Source organism: Cyprinodon tularosa, unplaced genomic scaffold, assembly GCF_016077235.1.
Source record: "Cyprinodon tularosa strain WSP-4 unplaced genomic scaffold, ASM1607723v1 ctg192, whole genome shotgun sequence".
NCBI classification, from domain to species: domain Eukaryota; kingdom Metazoa; phylum Chordata; class Actinopteri; order Cyprinodontiformes; family Cyprinodontidae; genus Cyprinodon; species Cyprinodon tularosa.
In genome coordinates this window covers 1,352,905-1,376,104 of record NW_024038688.1, presented here as the reverse complement: position 1 = coordinate 1,376,104, position 23,200 = coordinate 1,352,905, and the positions used below count along the sequence as shown (strand labels likewise).

General features: G+C 39.9%; 1 protein-coding gene across 1 annotated transcript; it reads left to right on the top strand.

Moving 5' to 3' along the window:
• Nucleotides 1-517: 517 nt before the first annotated feature.
• Nucleotides 518-20,415, top strand: LOC119782375 (GTPase IMAP family member 8-like). The gene is made up of 6 exons (XM_038283324.1): nt 518-570; nt 1,319-1,379; nt 8,593-8,637; nt 9,066-9,656; nt 10,537-11,730; nt 18,231-20,415. The coding sequence occupies exons 2-6, from the start codon at nt 1,361-1,363 to the stop codon at nt 19,763-19,765; spliced, it is 3,384 nt and encodes a 1,127-aa protein (XP_038139252.1). The 5' UTR covers nt 518-570; nt 1,319-1,360; the 3' UTR covers nt 19,766-20,415.
• The last annotated feature ends 2,785 nt before the right edge of the window (nt 20,416-23,200 follow it).

The window sequence follows — 23,200 nt, the reverse complement described above, 5'->3', positions numbered from 1 at the left end:
CTTAAACTAAAAAATTTGAGAAATCAAAGGGCTTTTTAAATACTTGGAGGACATATCTTCAATTTGGCCACAAAATTAACAAAAAGCGAATTATCTTTTCTTCTACAAAACCATTTTTAAATAAAAATAATTTGATATCATTGGAACGTTTTTTTTAAGAGTTTTTCTTGTGGAAAACCCAATGCGGCCCAGCCTCACCCAGACTCTGCCTCCAGCGACCCCCGGGTAAATTGAGTTTGAGACCCCTGCCGTAAAGGTTTCTAAACAGCTTGAATTTTATTCTTACTGTTTATTATTTAATCAATTACTTTCCATACTTTACAGATATTTTGTCTTTTGTTAGATTTATTTATCTGTGTAGAAAACATGATGACTAATGCTGACAACACAGGCCAATGACATGTAAACCTTCTCATTTCATTGTATCATTAACTAAACTCATCTTCCCACCCATTCAGCTCAGTGGAGGTGGTGTAACAGGTAAGGATGAACAGTGCATTTATGACGGTGTGGACATATTTGGTTAGGAGCTTCAGAAAGAGATGATGAAGCAACGGTCTGTCATTTCAGGTAGGTGACACTAGTAATATTTGTGAATCTAAACCTTTAGTTTTCCTTTTTACCCTTATGTTAAGTATCTGCCAAATAACAATGGAAATAAGCACTTGGCTAACTTGTCTTTTTATGTTGTTAATGATCTCGACGAGCATCGCTAAGTATTCTTTAGTGCATCTTGTGTTCCATTATTTTTTTGTGGAAATTCTAGTGCTTACAAAATCTATAAAAACTATATACTGTTATTCATTTTAAATTTGAGGATGTGTTAGCCTGCAGTTATTTTTTACCGCCTGTATTCTCTAAACTCGACATCAACTGAATAGGTTAGTTTAGAATCTAGGGTCTGAAGTTCAGATGGATTGAATATCAACTTTTTCAGCTTTTTTATTGTAGGGACATTTACACCAATAAAATGATTGTTAAAATACTTTATTTGATGAACTTTAACAACTTGAACAGTTGTGCATTTACATCCAGTAGATCTGCTTGTTAAGAGACCCAATGTCTAGATGATTTAGGTTACAGTAAAAATGCTTCCAATATAACCATCCACACCTAAACTGATGGATGTTTTTTAACTTGGACCAAATGAAGAAAAATCCATGATATATTGAATGTTGATTATATTAAGGTCTATTGTTTTTTCCATAATGATGTTGTTCTTATTCCGATATTTAAACAATCCCTTTTGTTGAATCAATAAAACGTTTTTAATTTGTTTTTGTATTATTTGTAATTCCTCTAAAAATTTGAATTTTAGATTCATTCTGAGTCTAAAAGTGGGAGCTGCTGATCTGACAACATGGCGACGAGAGCACCTGGTGAGTCCACCTCAGGCCACAGAGTATCAATCAATCAAGGTTTTCTTATTGAATCTTTTATACAACTCAGTTAAAATAATGCCAGGAAAAATTTAAAATGTTGTTTTACTAATAGGATATGTCCACTGCAGTGAACATCAGAATACCATATATGTGAACATGAATTATAATGGTAACCAGACAGAATACACCAAAAAAATAATGGGAAAGAGTTAAAGTTTTTAAGTGTGCAAACATGTTTTAGCAGACTCTTAATACAATATGCATGTTTTAACAGCCACACACCTTTCAGTCCAAGTTGCATTATTTCTGATATTTTTTTGAAATGTAGTTTCTCTATTTCTGAAGCCAATTCCCTTTCTGTCATAAAAAATCAAACAGAACAAAATTGAGGCCATAACAAAAATTTCCATTATGGAGGACATTTCTAAAAATACTTAAAAATACTATACCGATGTACAGTTAAAATATTTCATACAATGTATTAATAGGTTGCTGAGTGTTTTAATGGAAAACATGCTAAAATTATCATCTCAAACTAAAATTTGCTTTTTTAAAAGTATTATTAACTTATTTATTTACTTCCTATTAAATATCTTCCGTGATGCCATTTTCCTGAAAGAGAATCATTAAATTACAGCCATACCTCGGCCTCTTTTGTAAAGAAGAGCCCTCTGAAAAATATTACTAGACCATCTATGTGCAAAGGCCTCTTAGTGCCTTGAAAACATTAACTAACAACACTAAAAAGTCCAGTTGCCTCCAATTTAAGCCTGTTTGTGATTAACTAGCAAACTTTGATGACACACCTGTTTGGATTCCTTTGCATCTCTGCTAAAGCTCTTCTTTTTTTTACCAATCATAATATTGTATGTTTATAGTTCTTTCTATTGCAAAGCTATAAAGTTATATTGTCTTACCAACCTTCCTTATTGTACTTCCAGTAAGGCACAACTTTCTTCGTAAAGATTAAACACTTTAATGTGATTATACAGCGATTCCAAAAAAGTAAAAAAACGAAAGAAAATCCACTGGACTTTGTTTCCAGGTTTGAAGATACAGTGGACCCAAATATCTCACCTGTTCAGCCAGGCCAACAATTCCCCCTAACAATCCCCTTTGTTTAGGGGCAGAGACCAGTATCCGGTTTCTCAAGCTAACAAAGAACCCTTACGACCCCCATTCCCAAGGGGCAGACCCATTTGTCTGGTTCAATTTCCATGTTTCCAAGCCAAAACAAGGCCTCGAACTAGATGCTATTTCTGACATTTTTAATTGAAAAAGCTTCCTGGATGGTAAGCAAAACGTCTTCAAACTTGTTTTTTTTAAGTTTGTTGGAATGACTATGACCTGGATGACTGAAAAACTTCACCGTTTTGCAGCGACATGATTATGGTGTAGTTCCAGGATATAGATTTATAATATATAACAAAATATATTTTCATATTCAGTAAAACAGAGGATGTGTTATAATTAAGCTTGTCTGTTAGGCTAAAAGTAGGTTTTAGAAGTAAAAACCTATAGGCAGGTATTAGACATACATTTTGCAACCCACAATTTCTCAAATATAAACATATTTTTACTGGCCTGGTGTAGTATTCTGGTCTGACTTATTGAGTTTATTTTGCTGTGAGCAAAAATGACTCATAATTAGAAGAAATAAAGGCTTAGTACTGACATTAGTCTGGGTGTAAAGTATTTGTAGAGCGGGTTGTTGTGGTACTGTATATATTTGCTTTTAATTTATTGAAAATTATGCATTCTCACTCACAACTTGTCAAATACTGACCCTTTAAGTTGAAGATCCCTGCACACCAGGTCATCCCCTACATTATAGGACAGAACCAGGGGTCTATTTCAATAACCAGGTTTAAAAACCTCAAGCCCTTAACTCGGCATTGATCTAGCCTAAGGTCAGAAACTCTGAGTTTTTAGTTTCATAAAATCAACTCTAAGTAGGTCCACTCAGAATTCAACATGTGCAAAACAAGTATGAAAATGAGTCACCATGACAGCAGGCATCAGAAGGTGCCTATTTTACCTGAATGGGAATAAACATTTTAATGCAGAAATGTAAAGAATGAATGGAGAATGTGTAAAATGATGATTTGTTGCCATGGCGGCACTCCAAAGCAGCGGCCAAGAACGACTCCTCTCGACAATTTTGATTTTTTCACAAAATATGCCAATTAAGACAAAACAGACTAGACATCAAACCCGCATCTTTGATCACCAACGCCTGCTGGAGCTACAGTCACAAAATGTTTTGAATCCAGACATTTTTGACTGTTTAAAAAGCTGCAGAGTGCTACGGAAGGATGTAAACAAAAAAACAGCCGAACATAACGGTAGGAGGAAGAGATGTGCAAGACGGAGAAAACAAGGCTGCAGGGGGGGCTAACTGTGAAGCAAAGAGAAATCCTCACAGACCTCCGCTTCCATCAATCCTGCTCTCCAACATCTGCTCGTTGGATAGCAAAATGGATAATCTCCGACTAGAACTGTCTTCAAGAAAGGTGATATGTTACCATTGCACCATCATTCTGACAGAGTCATAGTTGCTTGCATCCACCAATACCAGACAATGCCATTAGCCTAACGCTATACCGTGCCGATAGAAACAAAGAACTAAGCTGAAAGACTCGGGGTGGTGAGCTCTGTGTTTACATCAACAACAGCTGGTGTAAAAATGCTACACCAGTTGCCAGCTTCTGCTTTCCAGACATCGAGAATCTGACTGATTACTGCAGGCCCTTCTATCTGCCCAGAGAGTTCAGTGTGGTTTGCATTACTGCTGTTTATGTGCCCCCCAGTGCTAACCCTAAAGATGCCATGAAGACTATACCAGGCTATCTCTGAGCTCCAATCTGCACTCAGAGGGTGTTTTCTTCATTACTGGGGATTTTAACCAGGCTAACTTGAAGACTGTTCTATTTCTACCAACATGTGGACTTTGCAACTTGGGGTGAAAACATTTTAGACCTGGTTTACTCTAACATCAAAGATAAATTCAGAGCAAACCCCCGCCCCCACCTCGGGCCATCAGATCACCTATCTGTCATGCTTATCACTGCATATAAGCCCCAACTGATCAGGGCTAAACCGACAGTTCCCAGTCTGGTCTGAGGGCGCCATGGAGACACTCCAGGACTGTTTGAATGCTCTGACTGGAACATATTCACTCTACTTCAAAAATAACATCACCATCCCGGCCAACCAACCACCCTGGATAAATGGAGAGGTTCTGAAATCGCTAAAAGCACAGAACTCAGCTTTCGAGTCTGGTGATAAGGAGGCACTAAGAACAGCGCGTGCCAACTTAAACCGTGCCATCAGCTCAGTGAAGCAGAACCACAGACAGAAGATCCAGGCTCTTTTCCACGACAATAGCAACACCAGGAGGATGTGGAAAGGCATTCGGATGATCACAGACTACAACACCCCCCATCCCCACCCCCCCCACCCCCCCCACCCCCCCGTAGGATCCAGCAAACACTGACTTCCTAAATGAACTGAACAACTTCTTAGGGAGGTATGAGGCACTAAACAGCACTCCAGCAGTAAAAGCCATTCCACACCAGGAGAATGAGGCACTAAACCTGGACGTAGCTGAAGTGAGGAAAACTCTGAGGAGAGTCAATCCAAGGAAGGCCCCAGGGCCTGATAACATACCTGGGTGGGTGTATAAGGAGTCTGCAGATCAGTTGGTTGGTGTCCTCACAGACATCTTTAACACTTCGCTGGACCAATCCATAGGGTCAGCATGCTTCAAGTCTGCCACCATTATTCCGGTCCCAAAGAAGCCTCAGGTCACCTCACTCAATGATTAGAGGCCTGTCACACTGACTCCCATCATGATGAAGTGCTTTGAAAGGCTGGTTAAAGAACATATCGTCTGCCGCCAACATTCGACCCGTTCCAGTTCGCCTACCGACGGAACCGCTCTACTGAGGACGCCATCTCTGCTGCTCTCCACCTGAGCCTGGCACACCTGGAGGAGAAGAACACCCACGTGTGAATGCTGTTCCTGTACTTCAGTTCAGCTTTCAACACCATCATCCCACAACATCTGATGGACAGATTTGAAACAGCTGGACTTCAATACAACCCTCCGCAATTTGGTTGCTAGACTTCCTCACAAACAGACCTCAGTCAGTCCGGGTCAGACAGAACACCTCTGATGTCATCAGTCTAAGCACAGGCTCCCCTCAGGGCTGTGTCCTGAGCCCCCTGCTGTTCACCCTGATGACACATGACTGCATCCCCAGGTTCACCACCAACCACACCGTGAAGTTTGCAGATGACACCACGGTGGTGGGCCTCATCAGAGACGACAGTGACCTGGACTACAGAGAGGAGGTGGAGCAACTGGTGAACTGGTGCAAAGATAACAGCCTGATTCTGAACTTGGAGAAGATGAAGGAGCTCATCTTGGACTTCAGGAAGAACCGTCCTAACCACGCTCCACTGGTCATCAACAGCTCAGCTGTAGAGATGGTCAGCAGCACCAAATTCCTGGGGGTGCACATCACAAACACCCTCACCTGGACTGGAAACACCACCTCACTGGTCAAAAGGGCACAGAAGTGCAAGTACTTCTTGCAGAGAATGAAGAGAGCCCACAAACCCCCTCCCATCCTCCACAACTTCTACAGAAGCACCATAGAGAGCGTTCTGACCAGCTGTCTCACTGCAGCGCCTCAGACTGGAAGAAGGTGAGAACAGCAGAGAGGATCATGGGGGCTACTCCCTATTCCCTCCATTAAAGACATTTAATCCCAGCGCTGCGTGTCCTGAGCCCGTAACGTCATCAATGACCCCTCACCCCCCCACCATGGACTGTTCTCCCTGCTGCCCTCTGGGAAGAGGCTTCACAGCATAAAATGCAGGTCCAGCAGATTCCAGAACAGTTTCTTCCCCACTGCCATTAGACTGCTGAATGTTTTGTAAAATGGGTTATTGTATTCTATTTTAATATAGTTATTATATTTTATCATATTTTACCTTGTCTAAAGGACATGCACTGATTGTTTTTAAAACCTAATGTGAGACAGATTTTGTGAAACAGAACACTCAGTTTCTCTGATTTAAGGTTTAGAACTTTGAGTTTTCAGAAAATACTTCTTTTGGAAATGGTCCACGTGGGAGTAAAGCACACCATCAAGTTCCACTAAAGATGGCTACACTAAATGAGGGGTTTTAATGGCCTGGTCCAAGTCCAGACTTTAATACTTGTTCAAACATTACCTTACAGTTGCAGTTCTGGTTAAATTCTCTCTTATGTTGATTGCATAAAAAATATTCTGCAAAGCAGGGAGGCCCCAACTCCACAGTGATGGGAAACAAACCTCCATTGCTAGTTAAACTAACACATTTTGTCACCATCAGTTATTAGTTTCAGGAGTTGATTAACTGCCTGAGCAAGGGTGCTTTAAATATTTTTCCCCCTTTAATCAATTGAAATATAATTGATAAATGTTATATTTGCTTTGACTCCTTTTCTTTGTTTTGTTCTGGCCTGGGGGAGGTATAAAAATATATTTAAAATGAAGATTAAAAACAATCCCTGAACACTTCCCACTATGTATAAATTGAATATCCTAATTATGTCATGAAAGGGACAGATGGACCCAGGATTCCACGAGAGACAGTCAGTAGGAAAGTTCAAAACATTTATTAAATAAAAAATAAAATGAAAAAACTAAAGTGGAGCTGCTAGGAACTGCGGCTTGTGGGTGCTACAGGAGGGGGGGGGGGGGTACCGCACAATCACAGACACTCTGGTTTGGAAGTTCACCACATAATCCTTGAAGGGGGTGCGATCCACCTGATGGGCTGACAGCTGACGTGGCACGTGTCACCCAGAGTGTCCCCAGTGCTGCACTTCCGGAGGACTGGCTGGAATCCGATCCTGGTCAGGGATACAAATCAGGCAGAAACAGACAGGTGGCAGGATCCAGGCATCGTAGAGCTCAGGCGGGGTTCCGAGTCTAACAGGGAAACAGGTGTGATGGGCGCCTCTAGAAATGTTTCATAGGGGTGGCCAGATGGGGCCTCTTAAATTCTTGGGTTGGCACACAGAAACATAATTTCCTGGTTTTATTCTACTGCTGTCACAGCAGAGGAATTCTTACTTCTTGTGTTCACTCAATGTCTGTGATGCCTCATCAAGTTAAGGATATTATCATAGCTTTTATTAGAAATCGCTTCTCAAATATTTCCTGAATTTCATTCATATATTATGAAATGACTTTTACCTTTACTGAAATTTCCATACAAATAAAGTATAATAGGCTATCAAAGAAATGAACTAGTAAAAATATAGAAAGGTCCAGTTCAGTGGAAGTCATTTATTTCATGCTTGATGCTTTTCCTCATCACTGCTTCCCTCCTTCTCCTCCTCTCTCTTCTCCTCATCCTCCTGCTCCTCCTCCTTCTCCTCCTCTCTCTTCTCCTCATCCTCCTGCTTCCCTCCTTCTCCTCATCCTCCTGTTCCTCCTCTCTCTCCTCCTCCTCCTCTCTCTTCTCATCCTCCTGCTCCTCCTTCTCCTCCTCTCTCTTTTCCTCATCCTCCTGTTCCTTCTCACTGGTTATCTGTTGCTCCCCTGTCATCTCTTTCTCTGCTTCTGCTGTAATTCTCTTCTTAAAATAAGAACAGATGTCTCTTCATGTCTGAAAATTTACCAGCCATCCACAATCACCAACTCATCCAGTTAGCTACATAACTCTGTCAAAAACACACTAAAAGCTGCTTTAACAGCATAATGTTACAGTTCACATATCCCTCTTTTCTTTCACAAACAAATTATTTGACTTATTTACTTATTATTAGTTTTATATGCTTTCTCACCATTAAAGCGGGCACGGGCTGAGCCGTAGTTCGCTGAGCGCACAAGAACGGTGTGAGTACCCGATCTGTACCTAAAGCACCATCTGTACCGGTAGCTCATTTGCGCATGCACAAGCAAATAGCGGGGGGGAATAAATTATAATTAAGGCTGGGAGGGAAAACAGCAGGTGAAAGAAATAAGCAATTAAGGTAGAGCAATCCGGCCAGATCATGACAAATTAAAGTGAACAATTATAATGACAATAGCTTTACCATTATTTAATTTAAACCTATGACCATAGTATGTATTATATTAACAAAGATGTAAATCAATAATTTAAATCAAAATTTTGATCAAACACATCTTTGCTTTTTTCTTCACAGGCTTGATGAGACGGAAAAGGAGCTATGAATTCCTGCCACCTGAGTGTAAGTTTCAATTAATGGCTTTTGATGTTAAACTGTTTACAGGAAAAAGAAAAGATAAACCATTCAATATGTCACTTTAGCAGTTTAATTTAGCCAAAACATGAATAGATTTAGAACTTTTAATTTTACATTAATTGTCTATTTTCAAGGGTGGAGTGATGATGCTACAGTATGTATAACTTAAGGATTTTTTTAAATAAGAATTATGTGCACACTTTGATGTTATTGTGGATCTTTCCCATGCAACCATTTCAAAATCCTATATCCTACATTTCCGGTAGACATCCTTTAATTAAATGTTTAACAATTTTTAAAGTTGTGAACAGAATTATTTTTTGCTATTATCATTTTTCATAACTGTTAATTCAAGTTTGATAGTTTCACCTGAGATTCCATTATAAAACTTAACTTGTAACTATTCTTTGTAGTGTCTGAAGTAAGGCTTGTTCTCTTGGGAGACAGTTGGTCAGAAAAGAGCTCAGTCGGAAACTTGATCCTGGGAATGACTGGATTTATTTCAAGGGAAGAACCAAACTCCTCAACAAGATTCCAAAAACCTATTAAGGAAAAGAAGCTGGTTGTCATTAACACACCAAATCTGCTTCATCCTATGATATCTGAAGAAAAACTAAAAGGACAAGTAGATTCCTGTTTGAGACTTTGTGTCTCTGCTCCTCATCTGTTCCTGCTGGTTGTGCAGCCAGAAAACTTTAAAGAGGAACAGAAAAAGAGGTTCTTCAAAATTCTTGAACTCTTTGGTAATCAGTCATTTGATCATGCCCTGGTTCTGATATCAACATCTAAGCAAAATGTTCCAAGCTTAAATCAAGCCTTTCAGGATCTGATCAGAAAATGCAGAGACAACTCATTCATTCTGAAGGACGGTGAACGTGAAGATTTGCTCGAGAAAATCAGTAACATTCTACAGAAGAGAAAAGAAGAACAATCAGACTCTCAACAATCTGGAAAGACTCAACAGAGAGCAGCTTCCTCATTTTCTGGTGCTACCCCTGGTCCTGGTAGGTCCTAAAAAGAGACACCTTTACTTTTCCTAAACTTTGATTTTAAGAGCGTCATTGTCATATGTACATAAATATTGAGGTAATGATCTCCCAGCTTACCTGATCTTAAGGGGGCCCCTGTCCATGTTGCAGTTGGGAGGTCTTTTGGAGGGCCATAAGGGTTACTGGCGACATCTTGACATTCCTACAGTCTATTTCAAACCATACAGGCATTAATAGATTTATTCAAACTGGATATGAATAGTTTGGCCTACTCATAAGAGTTGCATTTAATACCATTGTAATTTGACTCTGAGATTAGAAGTATGAACAGTCATATATAGTTTCTCTCTAATGCACCATTACATCTGATCGAGTGTTTTTATACTTTTTAAAGGGTCATGGATAATCTAACAGGCATAGACCCTCCGACCATCAGAAATCAAAGTGACTCTAATGTAAAAGGACAGAACGGCCCTAAAAGCCGAAGCCCGGGCAACTCTTTGTTTGCTAGGCGAACTTTGTATCCAACGCCACTGTTGCCCCAGTGGCATGCAAGTTACAACATTCAGATGAAGCAGATGCATTTCAGAAACAAATTCGTATACACATGTAGACCTAATTGACAATAGATGAAAATTATATGAAGAAAAAAACAACTCAAAGTCAAACATAGCTTTTATAAACCCTACTTCAACAGAATGATTAACAAAAACTAATGAAAAAAACCCTGGACAAAATGACGGTACCTTAAACTTTATTTTCAACAACCTTGATATACAGTCTTGTTAATAAAATAATGACAGAGTGGAAGAGAGCAGAAATACAGCTTAACTTTGTGTGAGAAAATTTTGATATATTTCTGTTCATTTTGTTTTCTACGTGTGCTGCTTCACAGGACGTGGTCTCAGGATTATGCTCTTTGGATCAACACTGTCAACCAAGAAACAACTCTGTAACTTTATCTTGGAGAAAACAAGTCCAGAGATTTCATCCACATCTCATCAAGCCAAACTGGTTGAGCAGGGGTCATGGAAGGGAAAGATCTTAACTATTGTAACACCTCCAGAAAATCAGATGGGAAAAGTCCAAAAAGGAGACCTGAGAAGCTGTGTTAATCTTTGTCGTCCTGGACCAAATGTTCTGCTGCTCTTAGTGAATCCTTCAGACTTTACAGAGAAGGACAGACAGACCCTGAAAGCCACCCTGAGTTTGTTCGGTGAAGAGGCCTTTAAACACTCAATGGTCATCATAACTAAAGAAGGAAATGAAAGCAGTTTTCCTCTAAATTCACTAATCAGAGAATGTGAGAGTAGAAAATACAACCTGTCCGAAAATAATCACCAGAAGTTAATGGAGAAGATTGAAGATATCGTGAAAAGGGACAGCAGTGCCTTCCTTAGCATCAAAGAGGATGGAGCAGCATCAACAAGGGACCAGTCACAACCATCCTTAAACCTGGTTCTATTTGGGAGGAGAGGAGCAGGGAAAACCTCAGCAGCCAAGGCCATTCTAGGTCAGACAGATCTTCCTTCAGCTTCCAGCTCATCAGAGTGTGTTAGAAACCAGGGAGAGGTTCGTGGACGTTGGGTTTCTCTGGTGGAAATGCCTGCCTTGTATGGAAAAGCTCAGCAGGAAGTGATGGAGGAATCATTCAGGTGTATCTCCCTCTGTGATCCTGTGGGTGTCCACGCCTTCATCCTGGTCCTACCTGTGGGTCCCCTCACTGATGAAGACAAGGGAGAGTTACAGACCATCCAGGACACATTCAGCTCTAGAGTCAATGAAAACACAATGATTCTATTCACTACAGATTTAGATCCTGAACATCCAGATGTGGTCAAGTGTCTTAAAAAAGATAAAAACATCAAAGAGCTTATCAAGAAATGTGGAAAAAGAAGCATTGTCATAAAAAACAGTGATAGGAAGCAGTTCTCTAATGTAACAGATTTTGTTGAAAAAAAGACACAAAGTTGCTACACAATACGGACCCTCTTTAAAGCTTTCTTGGATAAAATCCTAAAACAGGAGAAAACAATCACTAAACAACAGAGCCAACTTTCCAGTTTGTCATCACAGGCTGGGTTCAAAGGTAGGTATTTAAAAAAATGTCTTTAGATATTAAGAAAAGTTTTGTTTATGTCATTTAAAAAGATACAGAAACTACAGTAAGCAATAGGATGTCTTAAAAGCATATGCAATAAGAACAAATTAAATCACTTCGAATATGTAAATATTTGTGACATTACCAAGACTTTTTACAACACAGGAAGGTACAGCTATCAGTTTTATGGCGTCAAATTTATTTCAAAACAACAATGAGCAAAATTAACATACTTGCATGTATGTTACACTACTTCTGAGAATGGTTTATCTACCACCACATAACAAAATCCTGTCAAAACACATTTTCCTTTGCGCAAGGAGAAAATCTGTCCGAGGGCAAAAATAATAATAATAATAATAATAGATTTTATTTGTAACGCACCTTACATTTCAAAGAAATCTCAAAGTGCTACAGAGACCAAAAGAAGAAAAAAAACAAAGACAAAAATAATAACAATAGTAATAAAAAAAAAAAAAAAAAAAAAAAAAAAAAAAAAAAAAAAACTGTAGGGCTTACAGCAATACATCCTACATCGAGCGGCACCAAAAACCAACAATTACCAAAAAATAATAATAATAGTAATAATAAATAGTAATAATAAAAAATAAAGAATAAATTGTAGGGCCCACAGCAACACATCTCGCACCAAGTGGTACCAAAACCAACAATTGAAACCAACAATAAAAACCACAATTTAAAACAAAACTTACAGTTCTAAAAGGCCTGTTTAAAAAGGTGAGTCTTAAGACCTTTTTTAAAGGCCTCCAAACCTTGTGGGGCTCTCAGGGACTCTGGAAGGGCATTCCAGAGCCGTGGAGCTACTGCCTGAAAAGCCCTATCCCCCATAGTGGCAAGTTTGGTCTTAGGTTGATGCAGGCAGTAAAAGGAGGTGGAGGAACGAAGCCTACGAGAAGTAGCGTGCGATGAGAGGAGTTCACTGAGATAGGCAGGAGCAACTCCATGGATGCATTGATAGGTAAGCAGACAGAGTTTATAATGTATTCTATGTTTGATCGGTAGCCAATGAAGTGAATTAAGAACAGAAGTGATATGGTCGAATTTGCGCCTCCTCATCAGGACCCGGGCAGCACAGTTCTGAATGTACTGGAGCTTTTGCAGGTTTTTACCAGAGGTCCCAAAGAGGAGGGCATTACAGTAGTCCAACCTTGATGAGATAAAGGCATGGATCAACCTCTCAGCATCCGGTTGGGAGAGGGAAGGGCGGAGTCTGGCAATGTTTTTGAGATGGAGGAAGGAGACTTTAGAAAGATGACGGATGTGGGAGTTGAAAGTGAGGTTAGAGTCAATCCTAACTCCAAGGTTTGTGACGGTGGTGGAAAAGGGAATGTTAAGACCAAATATTGAAATACTACTGAGATTAGAGGACTGAGTTTGATGAGGGGTGCCAAGAAGGATGACATCAGTTTTATTACTGTTAAGTTGAAGAGAGTTGGCAGTCACCCATGCCTTTATCTCCTCTAAGCAAAGCTGAAGTGAAGATGGAAGAACTGTAGGAGAAGTGGAGTCCATTTTCATATACAGTTGTGTATCATCAGCATAGCAGTGAAAGGAAACCTTGTGTTTATTGATTATGTGACCAAGGGGGAGCATATAGATGGAGAAGAGGGTTGGCCCAAGGACTGACCCTTGTGGAACTCCACAAGTCACAGTATGAGTTGAAGATTTAGACTGACCCAAGGAAACATATTCAGTTCTATTGGTGAGATATGAATGAAACCATTTAAGTGCTGTACCCGAAAGTCCAATTTCTGACTGTAGCCTGTTGAGAAGGATGGTGTGATTCACTGTGTCAAATGCAGCCGACAGATCAAGGAGGAGGAGAAGAGATGGTGAGCCCTGGTCCGCAGTCATGAGAAGGTCGTTCATTACGCGAACCAGAGCTGTCTCTGTACTGTGAGCGGAACGGAAGCCAGACTGAAACTTTTCGTAGAAGTTATGGATGTGAAGATGTTGATGAAGTTGGGCTGCCACAACTTTTTCCAGAACTTTGGATATAAACGGTAAATTTGAAACAGGTCTGTAATGGGCAAGAATATTGGGGTCAAGTGAGGGTTTTTTCAGATAAGGGTGGATGACTGCAGTTTTAAGAGATGGGGGAACCTGACTGGCCCGCAAAGACTGATTAATTATGGTTGTGATTAATGGGCAAATGGCTGTAATATTAGACTTAAGTAATGCTGTGGGGAGAGGGTCTAGCACGCAGGTGGAAGTTTTCATGCTTTTTACGATCTTCTCCACGTCTGACTGGGTGACATCGGAGAAAGCTGAAAATGTATTACTTTGCGTGGGGAGAGGTATAACAATTTGAGACTCAGCTGTTATAGGGAGAGCAGACTGGATTGATGCCACCTTATTAATGAAAAAGTCCATGAATCTATTGCAATGATCTATACTGGTATCAGCATGCGTGTATGTGGAAGGTTTGACCAGAGAGTTTATGTCAGAGAATAACTGTTTGGAATTCCCACGGCTGTTCGAGATTTTTAGGGAGAAGTAATGGGATCTTGCTGCCGTGAGTGCTTTGGAATATGTCTTTTGGTGTTTGCGATAGGCTTGTTTGTGGACCACCAAGCCACTGGAGATAAACTGCCGCTCCAGGGCACGACCTGCAGTTTTCATTGTACGGAGTTCAGATGTAAACCATGGGGCTGATCTGGAGAAGGTAACTGTCCGAGTTTTAACCGGTGCATGAGTATCAAGAATACTGCGAAGACTGGAATTATAGATGTTGACATAATCATTGACAGAGGTGAATTTCGTAGTTAGTAAGATATCCTGAATATCCTGGTTGAAAAGGGTCAGATCTATTGTCTTTAAACTTCTGAATTGAATTTGACGTTTTGTTTGCATATATGTCTTTGTTAATGGCAAAGTCAAGGAAATTAATTTATGATCAGACACCCCCAAGTCTTCAACTTGCAGATTGGAAATGGGGGCGTTGTCCGTGATTACCAAATCCAAAGTGTGACCTCTTGTGTGTGTAGGTACTGAAACGTGTTGTGTGAGATGTAGACAGTCCAAGAGTTCGAGAAATTCTGCAGCAGGGCGGTTATTAGACGAGTGTACATGAATATTGAAGTCCCCCAGGATAAGCGTATTATGGGATGTAGCACAAAGTGAAGTCAGGAGATCTTGCAGTTCCATAATGAATCCAGTGTTGAGTTTTGGTGGGCGGTAAATGAGGAGTATCAAAATTGTCTCATTTTGCAATTTACAATTAAAAAGAAGGCTCTCAAATGTAGTCAGCTCCGGTAGTGGGAGGGGGGTTATAGGTAGATCCCTGCGATGGAAAACGGCCAACCCTCCACCACGGCCAGTGGTCCTAGCTTTCTCCAGATATGTATAACCTGGTGGACAAGCTTCATTTAGTGCCATATATGAACTAGGTTTGTGCCAGGTTTCAGTAAGGCATAATATGTCCACTTTTTTATCACATATGTGATCAAAAATAAAAGTGGTTTTATTGCAGAGTGATTGAGTATTGAATAGTTCTATTTTTAATTCGGAGTTGGGCTTAGCCTTTGGGAAGGTCCGAAGTAGACGAAAATCCACCCCGCGTCTTCCCTGTCGCCGCTGCTTTCCTATATTGTCTCTTGTGTTGGTCGTCTTCCGATGACGTAACCAATGACGTGTTGAATGTGCGCCACGAGAATGTAGCCGGTGGATGTAGTATGGGCCGGTGATGAAGCTAGACAAATCTTGTCGGTGTTCGTGGTGTAATGACAGACCATGGGAAGAGTGGGGTCGATGGCGGTTCAGCCTCTGAGACCAGGGGCCAGCCGGAGCGGTGTGGAGATGCCGTGCGCACGCAGAGTGGGGGTGCAGGGGGGCTAACGGTGCCATCCTCGGCTTAAGCCAGGAAGACGCGCTGCTCCTGGACTCCAATGACCCCGTCCCGCTGATGCCCTCGTTCAATCCAGTCGCAGGAAGAGCACAAAAATGAAGGTGAGGATGTTGCAAGGCAGTGTAGTGTGTATAATAAGAGAATACCTGTAAGTTATCGTTGATGCTCCTGTTCGGGGTAGAGTCGCCGTGAAGGTAGCTTACTTCTGATGAAAGGTTTAGCGGGCCTGGACACTGGTGGATGTCCCCAGATAGAAGCAAGCAAGCGGCGATGATGAAAGCGATAGTTTGCCGTGGTTTTAATGCAGTTTTGGATTGAGATGATGTCGGGCTGAGGAGTTGCGGATAGATGAATGTGGTGGCCAAGACATGCCTGCCAAATCCAAAGTGCTTGAGGGCTTGCCTTATTTTTGTTTTATTTGAAAATGACAGATCAGTCCCATATAAATAAGAGTCCGCTTGTGATCGACCGTTGTCAGAAAGATTGAGATTACTCATCAGTATTGTGTATATAAAGAAAGCCGCAAGTACTCCTATCAAACCAGGCGCCGCCATCTTTCATCAATCAATAGATTGCTAAATGCTTTCGAGAACATAGCAATCCTCAAGCTTGGCCGGTGCATAGAAAATCATGCGTGTGGGGAGATCTGAGCATGATCCCACATGTGCTTTGGAGGAGCAGTCGTGTGCAGAGAGCGATTTTTTCCTCTTGAAGCGGCAGATCTAAAATGTCCATTAGTTTGGATAGCTCTACCTCTATCTGATTCTCAAACACAACAGTGAGTTTTATTATAATAGGTATACGATGTTTGATATTAGATAATAACTTAATGAAAAGGTGTCATGGTCTTAAATATTGATTTGGCCCATCTGCAGAGTACACTCAACAGTCAGGAGAAAAGTTTAGGGTTTAGAGATGAACAATAGTCAGGACATCTAGGAAATGGGCACTTGGCCGGAGAGGACAGCTTGGTGTCTGGAGGGGAATGCTGGCCACTGATTTTGACTGAGGTTGAAGAGAAGGTTTGGTGAATCAAAGAATAGTCTTACAGTTGTTAAATATGCAAACCACTTGGGGGGTTCTGATCGAGGCTGGGTGGAGTGCGAGGAATTCATGATCATAGAAGCTTGGATCCAGAAACAGCCAGCTTAAACTTGCAACCAGAGTTTTACAAGAAGAGAGAAACTAGGTAAACCACAAAGGCAGAGGAACTAGTGGCAGTTAGACCTCTGGCACAGAAGCGCTGGCTGGAAACATGATATACAAATGTGCACTATTTTGCTGAGTGAGATGGGACGTTTTATGTAGATGTGATTATTTCTTGTAATAAAAAACAAAAGAAAATAATTCAGCTTTCAACTGGCTATAAAATACGAATGACACAAAAAATTATGAATTTTTAGCAATTTCACAAAAATTAAACTAGGTACCCCAAGGTCCCTAAACTATTCCAATGAGTAAGGAACTCTCCTCCAACATCAAGCCTTTTCAGGTTGAGAAACATGGTCTTAGATTCTAAGGAGCTGATCCTTATCCTTGCCACTTGTAGGTGTTGGTTGAAGGGAGCCAGGTGAGTCATGTCATTTGCAAAAAGCAAGGATGAAATCCACTGATACAAAGATCAGAACTCTTCTGGCCCTTGAGGATTGCCGTTAAGGGGGGGGGGATTGTCTCCTGTAATACCTGAAACCTGTCTATGATTTCAGGTATTACAGGAGACAATCCCCCCCCTTAACAGCAAACCCCCTCCTTTAATGACCGACCTTCAGAATCATAGACAGGTTTCAGATATTACAGGCTAACAATGAAACCAAACGACCCATTCAGCGGTTACCATTTGCATGTTTCCAAGCAATGCAAGGCCTTGTCTATATAAGACTCAAACTCATTGTGAATCCAGACATTTGAATTGAGAAAGCTTCCTGGAGAGGTGGCGAAACGTCTTCAAATCTTGGAAACCAAGTCCAGTGGATATTTTTGAACTTTTACGGAATGACTATGACCTGGATGACTGAGAATCTTCATCAGCATTTTTATCAACATTTTTTCTGCTTTAACTAATAAACACCAAGTGTATTTTTTATTAATTTTTTTTTCTTTTAGTACGGTAATATTAAACAATCAACCAGATAATCAGTCAGTCCATGTGAATAAGGAACTGTAATCAGCTTACCGGCTGTCCTTCACAGTTCTTCTTAGAAACCTTTTGCACAGTTTGCACTTTGCATATTCTACCATCACTGTTTGGCTTGCATGCTGTGCTACTTCCTCAAACAAGAGTGAGAGGTCAGCCACACCAAAACTACACTCTTTGATTGCATGAGGTTTAGTCCAGCTAGTTCCCATCTCCAGCAGGCAGAGCAGAAACTAGCAGCAGAGGAGCTTGGCAGAGGGGAGTGGCTTCCTGGCAGTTCACCAAAACAGTTTGAGTTAAAGTTGGCATTGCTCTCACTATTCTGGTTTTGTCGTTAAACCTAACACCCTTGAGCTGTTGAATACACATTTTAATTGTTGCCAAATTTAGAAAAAATATGTTTGTTTTTTTTGTTTGATTCTTGAGTTTTAGTTCATTGTTATGCATAATTTCTCAGTAAACTGACCATTGGTTCCTCTATTACAGGAGATAAAGACAAGTGGATAAATGATCATTCTGAGAATGGCCTTAGGATTGTTCTGATTGGGAAGACTGGTTGTGGAAAGAGCTCTTCAGGAAACACTATCCTGGGTAGAACCGAGTTTAAAGCTGACGTAAGCCAAATGTCAGTCACAAAGTGCTGTCAGAAATCCCTGGGTGAGGTAGAAGGTCGTCCTGTTGCTGTGGTGGACACTCCTGGCTTGTTTGACGACAGTTTATCTCACGAAAAGGTGCGTCAAGAATTACTGGAATGTATTAGCCTTCTGGCACCAGGTCCACACGTCTTCCTGGTAGTGGTACCAATTGGAGGAAGAATCACACCCGAGGAGAAAGAGACATTAAAACTTATTAAAGAAGGTTTTGGGCAGAATTCTGAAAAGTACACCATCATGCTTTTTACCAGAGGAGACTTGCTGAAAGGTAAACAGTCCATAGAAGAATATGTTGAAAAAAGCTGTGATGTCTCCTTCAAAAAGATTATTGATGACTGTGGGGGATACCATATGTTTGACAACAATGACACCCAAAACCGCAGACAGGTTATAGAGCTGATCAGAAAGATTGACACCTTAGTGGCTAAAAATGGATGTTTTACCAATGATATGCTGCAAGAGGCTGAAACAGCCATACAAAACCAAATTCAGCTAATCCTGAAGGAGAAAGAAGAAGAAATTGAGCAAGAAAAGAAGAAGCTGGAGGAAAGACACCAAAAGCAAATGGAGGAAATGGAAAGAAAAATGAAAGAAGAAAAAACACAGAAAGAAAAGGAGTTGAAGGAGAAGGAGGAAAAAATTAAGGAGATAGAGAAAAAACTTCAACAGAGTGAGGAAGAAAAAAAGAAAGAACAAGAACAGAGGAAAAAAGAAGAAGCTAAATGGAAGCGTGAAAGAGAGGCTTTGATGGGAAACCAACCGAAAGGTAATTTCAAAACTCCCGAGGCCTTGGAGAAGGAGAAGGAAACTTTAAGGCAGAAATGGGAACAAGTTGACAAAAAGTGGAAAATTGAAAAAGATAAACTTGAAAATGATTATGAAAGGGAAAAAGAAGATTATACAAAAATGATGGAGGAGGAAAGAATAAGAAAAGAAAAGGAGGCCATTTATAAACAGCAAATGCAGGATGTATTCAGGCAAGATTTACAAAAATTAACAGAAAAGTATGAGGAGGAAGCCCGACAAAAGGCAGAAGAGCTTAATGAGTTTAAAGAAAAATATTTGAAAGAATTTACAGCCATGATGCTACAGAAGGATGAAAAATACAATATGCTAAAGGCTCTCAAAGATATGAAGGAAAACAAACACAGAAAGGAAATTACTGATGTGGTGAAATGTGTGACCAGAAAAAGAGAGAATGTGAAAAAACTGAAGGACATGCTGTCAAAACAAGAAGAAGAGATGAAAAAAGCCAAAAGTCAACAGGAAATGACACAGCGGGGAGAAGAACACAACAAAGAGCTAAGTGATCTGATTCAGCAGCTTATGGGTGAAACTGATGTAAAGACTAGCTGCTTCATTTCCTAATATAAGACGTCCAAACATCACGAATGGAACTTTTCATCACCTTAACCCAGGCTTTCTCTTATCGACATTTGTACAGAAATCTGTAGTCAATGAAAACAACCTGCTGCTGATAAAAAAAAACATGCAAAAACTCTATAGCAACATTACTATTGGTGATTTCTTCTTAAATGTTCAATATCTGGTGAATAAATATTTCCAGGTGTTTTACATTTTTTTGTCTAACATCTGAATTAGAATAACTATTAGTTTAACCAACGCTCCTACAGAAGGTCCAGCTCATGATACAGGTCTGCTGTTATTGAATTCAATTCATTCAAATGTACTTTTAAATCCTCAGGCGAAATGGGGGTTATTCTAACTATTAGGTTTTTTCCAACAAGTTGTTTGGCACGTTAATAGCTGTAGGAAGGAAAGATATTTTGTAGACATCTGTCTTGTGTCAAATCTGGAGAAGCCTTTGACTGAAGGAGGCATAGTGAGCAACAAAATCTTCTGATTAAATGGAGAACAAACATACAATAGCAGCCATTCGAAATACCCCTTCCCAGTCAAATGCCAGCCGAATGGCAGCCCACTTCCCTCCAACTCTCAGAAGAATACCCTCCAACTCCCAGCCGCTGTCCTTCTCAAGGGCGTGCATATTTTTTTATGACTCCACCCTTTCACTGAATTATAGGGTCTGACCAGGATATGATGCTTCTCTTTAGATCTTAATGTCCCCAAACTGTGAAAAAATTATGTTTTAGTACAAAGATTGATGTTTAAAAAGGAATTGTAGGGGACCAGCCAAGGGGCCCATGAAGGAAAATGGAGAAATTTTGAATGGCTACTACTGTAGATGTAGAGGATCCATGGCCAAGCTGGACGATGAAACATTTGAGGTGTAACAGAGAAGCTTTAAACTTCAGTGTTAAGCTTTTTTTTTTTAATTAAACCTACTGAAGAATGTGTTCAGTTCATTGTCTTTGCTGTTTAAACCTGTGATCTTCTTTCCCCTGACCACATTTCTTCTAACACTTGCTCTCCAGATGATTCCTGTATGCCTTTGTGTGCTCTAGTGCAACAGTTTTAACAGAGCTCAAAATATGATAGAGGTGAAATGCTAAATTATTAGGAGTTAAATAGATAAATAGCGCTTGAAATCATTACGCCTAAAACGTGATTGAAAGCTTAAAAACATAAGTCTGAAAACACTTTATTTCTTTGTTCTCTCCTTTTTACAGACAAAACCAATCAAAATGTTATAGATTGATTAACTTTAAAATATATATTTTTAGTAAACTATAAGTTTAAAAGATTGAAATTAGATGAGATTATGTTTCATATATCTGTAACATTGTTTTGAATGTATTTAGATTCAAAAGTGTGTGCTATCATTCAGTATGATGATGTTCAAACTCAGAAGAGGAAATGTAGTGATCTAATCCTGCATCTAAACAATCTGAAATGATTTACCAGAAAAAAATTAAATCTGTGTTTTAAACAATCTGCCTGCTCCATTAAAGCTAAAAGGCCTCTCCTAGTGTTTCTTATTTCAGGCATTAGAAAGTGTTAAAGGTTAATTTGTTTAAATGTGTGTCATTGTTTATTCTTTTTTTTTTTTTTCTATTTTGTGTTACTGCTCACTGTATAGGTTTTGCTCATGTCTTGTGTTTTATGTGAAAGCTTCAGTCTGCTTTAGTGAAATTCCATCGACCATTTTCTATTGTCCTAGAAGGCATAGCTGTGGGATATAGAAATGAGAAGGCCAGAGGTCAGGGCCACTGTTCATCAGTGCAGTGGTCAGGCAGTGGCAGGATTTTTTAAAACATGACTGGAATAAATTCTATTAATACTTAAAGACGATTCTTTCCTTTAGTACACTTTCTGAGAAACATTCCTTCTTGAATTCAAACCGGATGATGATAAAAGAAAAGGGACTGTTTTTTATTTTTTTTTGACGGATTTAATGGAGAATTTTGATGTCACTAATTCCATGCCAAAACCAGACTAATTAAAAAAGTATATAGAAAGTTGAAAGTGTGTACTTTGGATTTTTGATTCACTTCATTACCGAGTTCCTTTACTCATGGTAAGAGATGGGGAGTATTTCTAAGACAAATATTTGAAATATGTATTTCAAATACAAAAAACTATTTGTAATTTGTATTTTAGTGATTTCAGTGGTGATGAAAATGCCTTCGTATTTTGTATCAAAATACTTCAGAGTTCTGTATCTTCATCTTCCAGCATTGAAGTCACGGTGCGGTAAGCCTAGCGCCATTCTCCCCGCTTTACAAGCTAAATCAATGGGAACTACTAGACACATCTGCAATCAACAACAATTATTGAAGATTTCCAGAGGACTTCACCATTGAAATTCACCAGAGCTATAGTAAAACTGACAATGCCCACGTGCATGGCAGCTGGATGCTGGAATACATCGGGTAAAAGTGAAAAAAAGAGTTATTCCACCTTTCTGATTCCTGATCCTCCACGGACAGGTTGGTCGTTGGATCGCCAACTTGAAGAGGGAGGATTTGCCATCGAACTTCTGGCCAGAGAAAAAACCCGTAATATGTAGCCGACATTTGGAAGAGGAATGTTTTCAAGATGACTTGGATAATAGCGCGTTGTGACAAACACCAGATACAGCACTGGGACTTGATCAACAGCCGATACCGCACCGTGACGTCACTAACCAGTAGGTGGCAGTAGTGTTCTTTGACAAACATGGATGCCTCCAGTAAAGCACATTCAAATTATGAAAATAAAACAGTAATTAATTTAGTTTTAATAATAATAAGTAATGATCACAATAAAAAGTTTCAAAAGTAAATAAAATTGCAGCATTCATTGTTCAAATAAAGAATAAGAATGCAAGTGCAGAGATAAAACAGAATAGTTTAAATAACCTATAGACACAGTCACACACACACACACACACACACACACACACATATACATATATATATATATATATATATATATATATATATATACATACAGAGCTGTGAGACCTCTCTTCTCTTCTCTGTAACCCCCTCTCAGCCAGCTTGCTCCACAAGGCAACTTGCTTTCACTGTTGAGAACATTGAAAGACCACAGCACATGAGATTTCACTTTCTTTTCCATGAACCTCCAAGGGGGTTCACATTGGAAGAGACCACCATGGCAACCCCGGCCCAAAAGGCCCAGATCTCCAGAATGATCAAGGATAAGTCATGATAGTTGACTTTTCATAACCAAACTGCTGCAAAACAGATCTTACAAAACTTTTCTCTTACAGAGGCAGATAGGAAGAGAATTCTCCTGAAGATCCCTTGGTGTGAGCTGCAAGAAAACCCCCGTTTACTGTTAGCCTGCTCGGCTAAGGTGCTGCTGGATGAAACTCCACCGTCCAAAAGCTTTTTAGCTTCACCTACGCCGTTAAGAATTGTAGTAGTAAATATGTAG

Excerpts from the sequence above, each read along its gene's own strand:
- LOC119782375 (XM_038283324.1), top strand. Across the intron at positions 8,638-9,065 it reads TGAATTCCTGCCACCTGAGT|TGTCTGAAGTAAGGCTTGTT; the intron begins GTAAGTTTCAAT and ends TATTCTTTGTAG. Across the intron at positions 11,731-18,230 it reads ATCACAGGCTGGGTTCAAAG|GAGATAAAGACAAGTGGATA; the intron begins GTAGGTATTTAA and ends CCTCTATTACAG.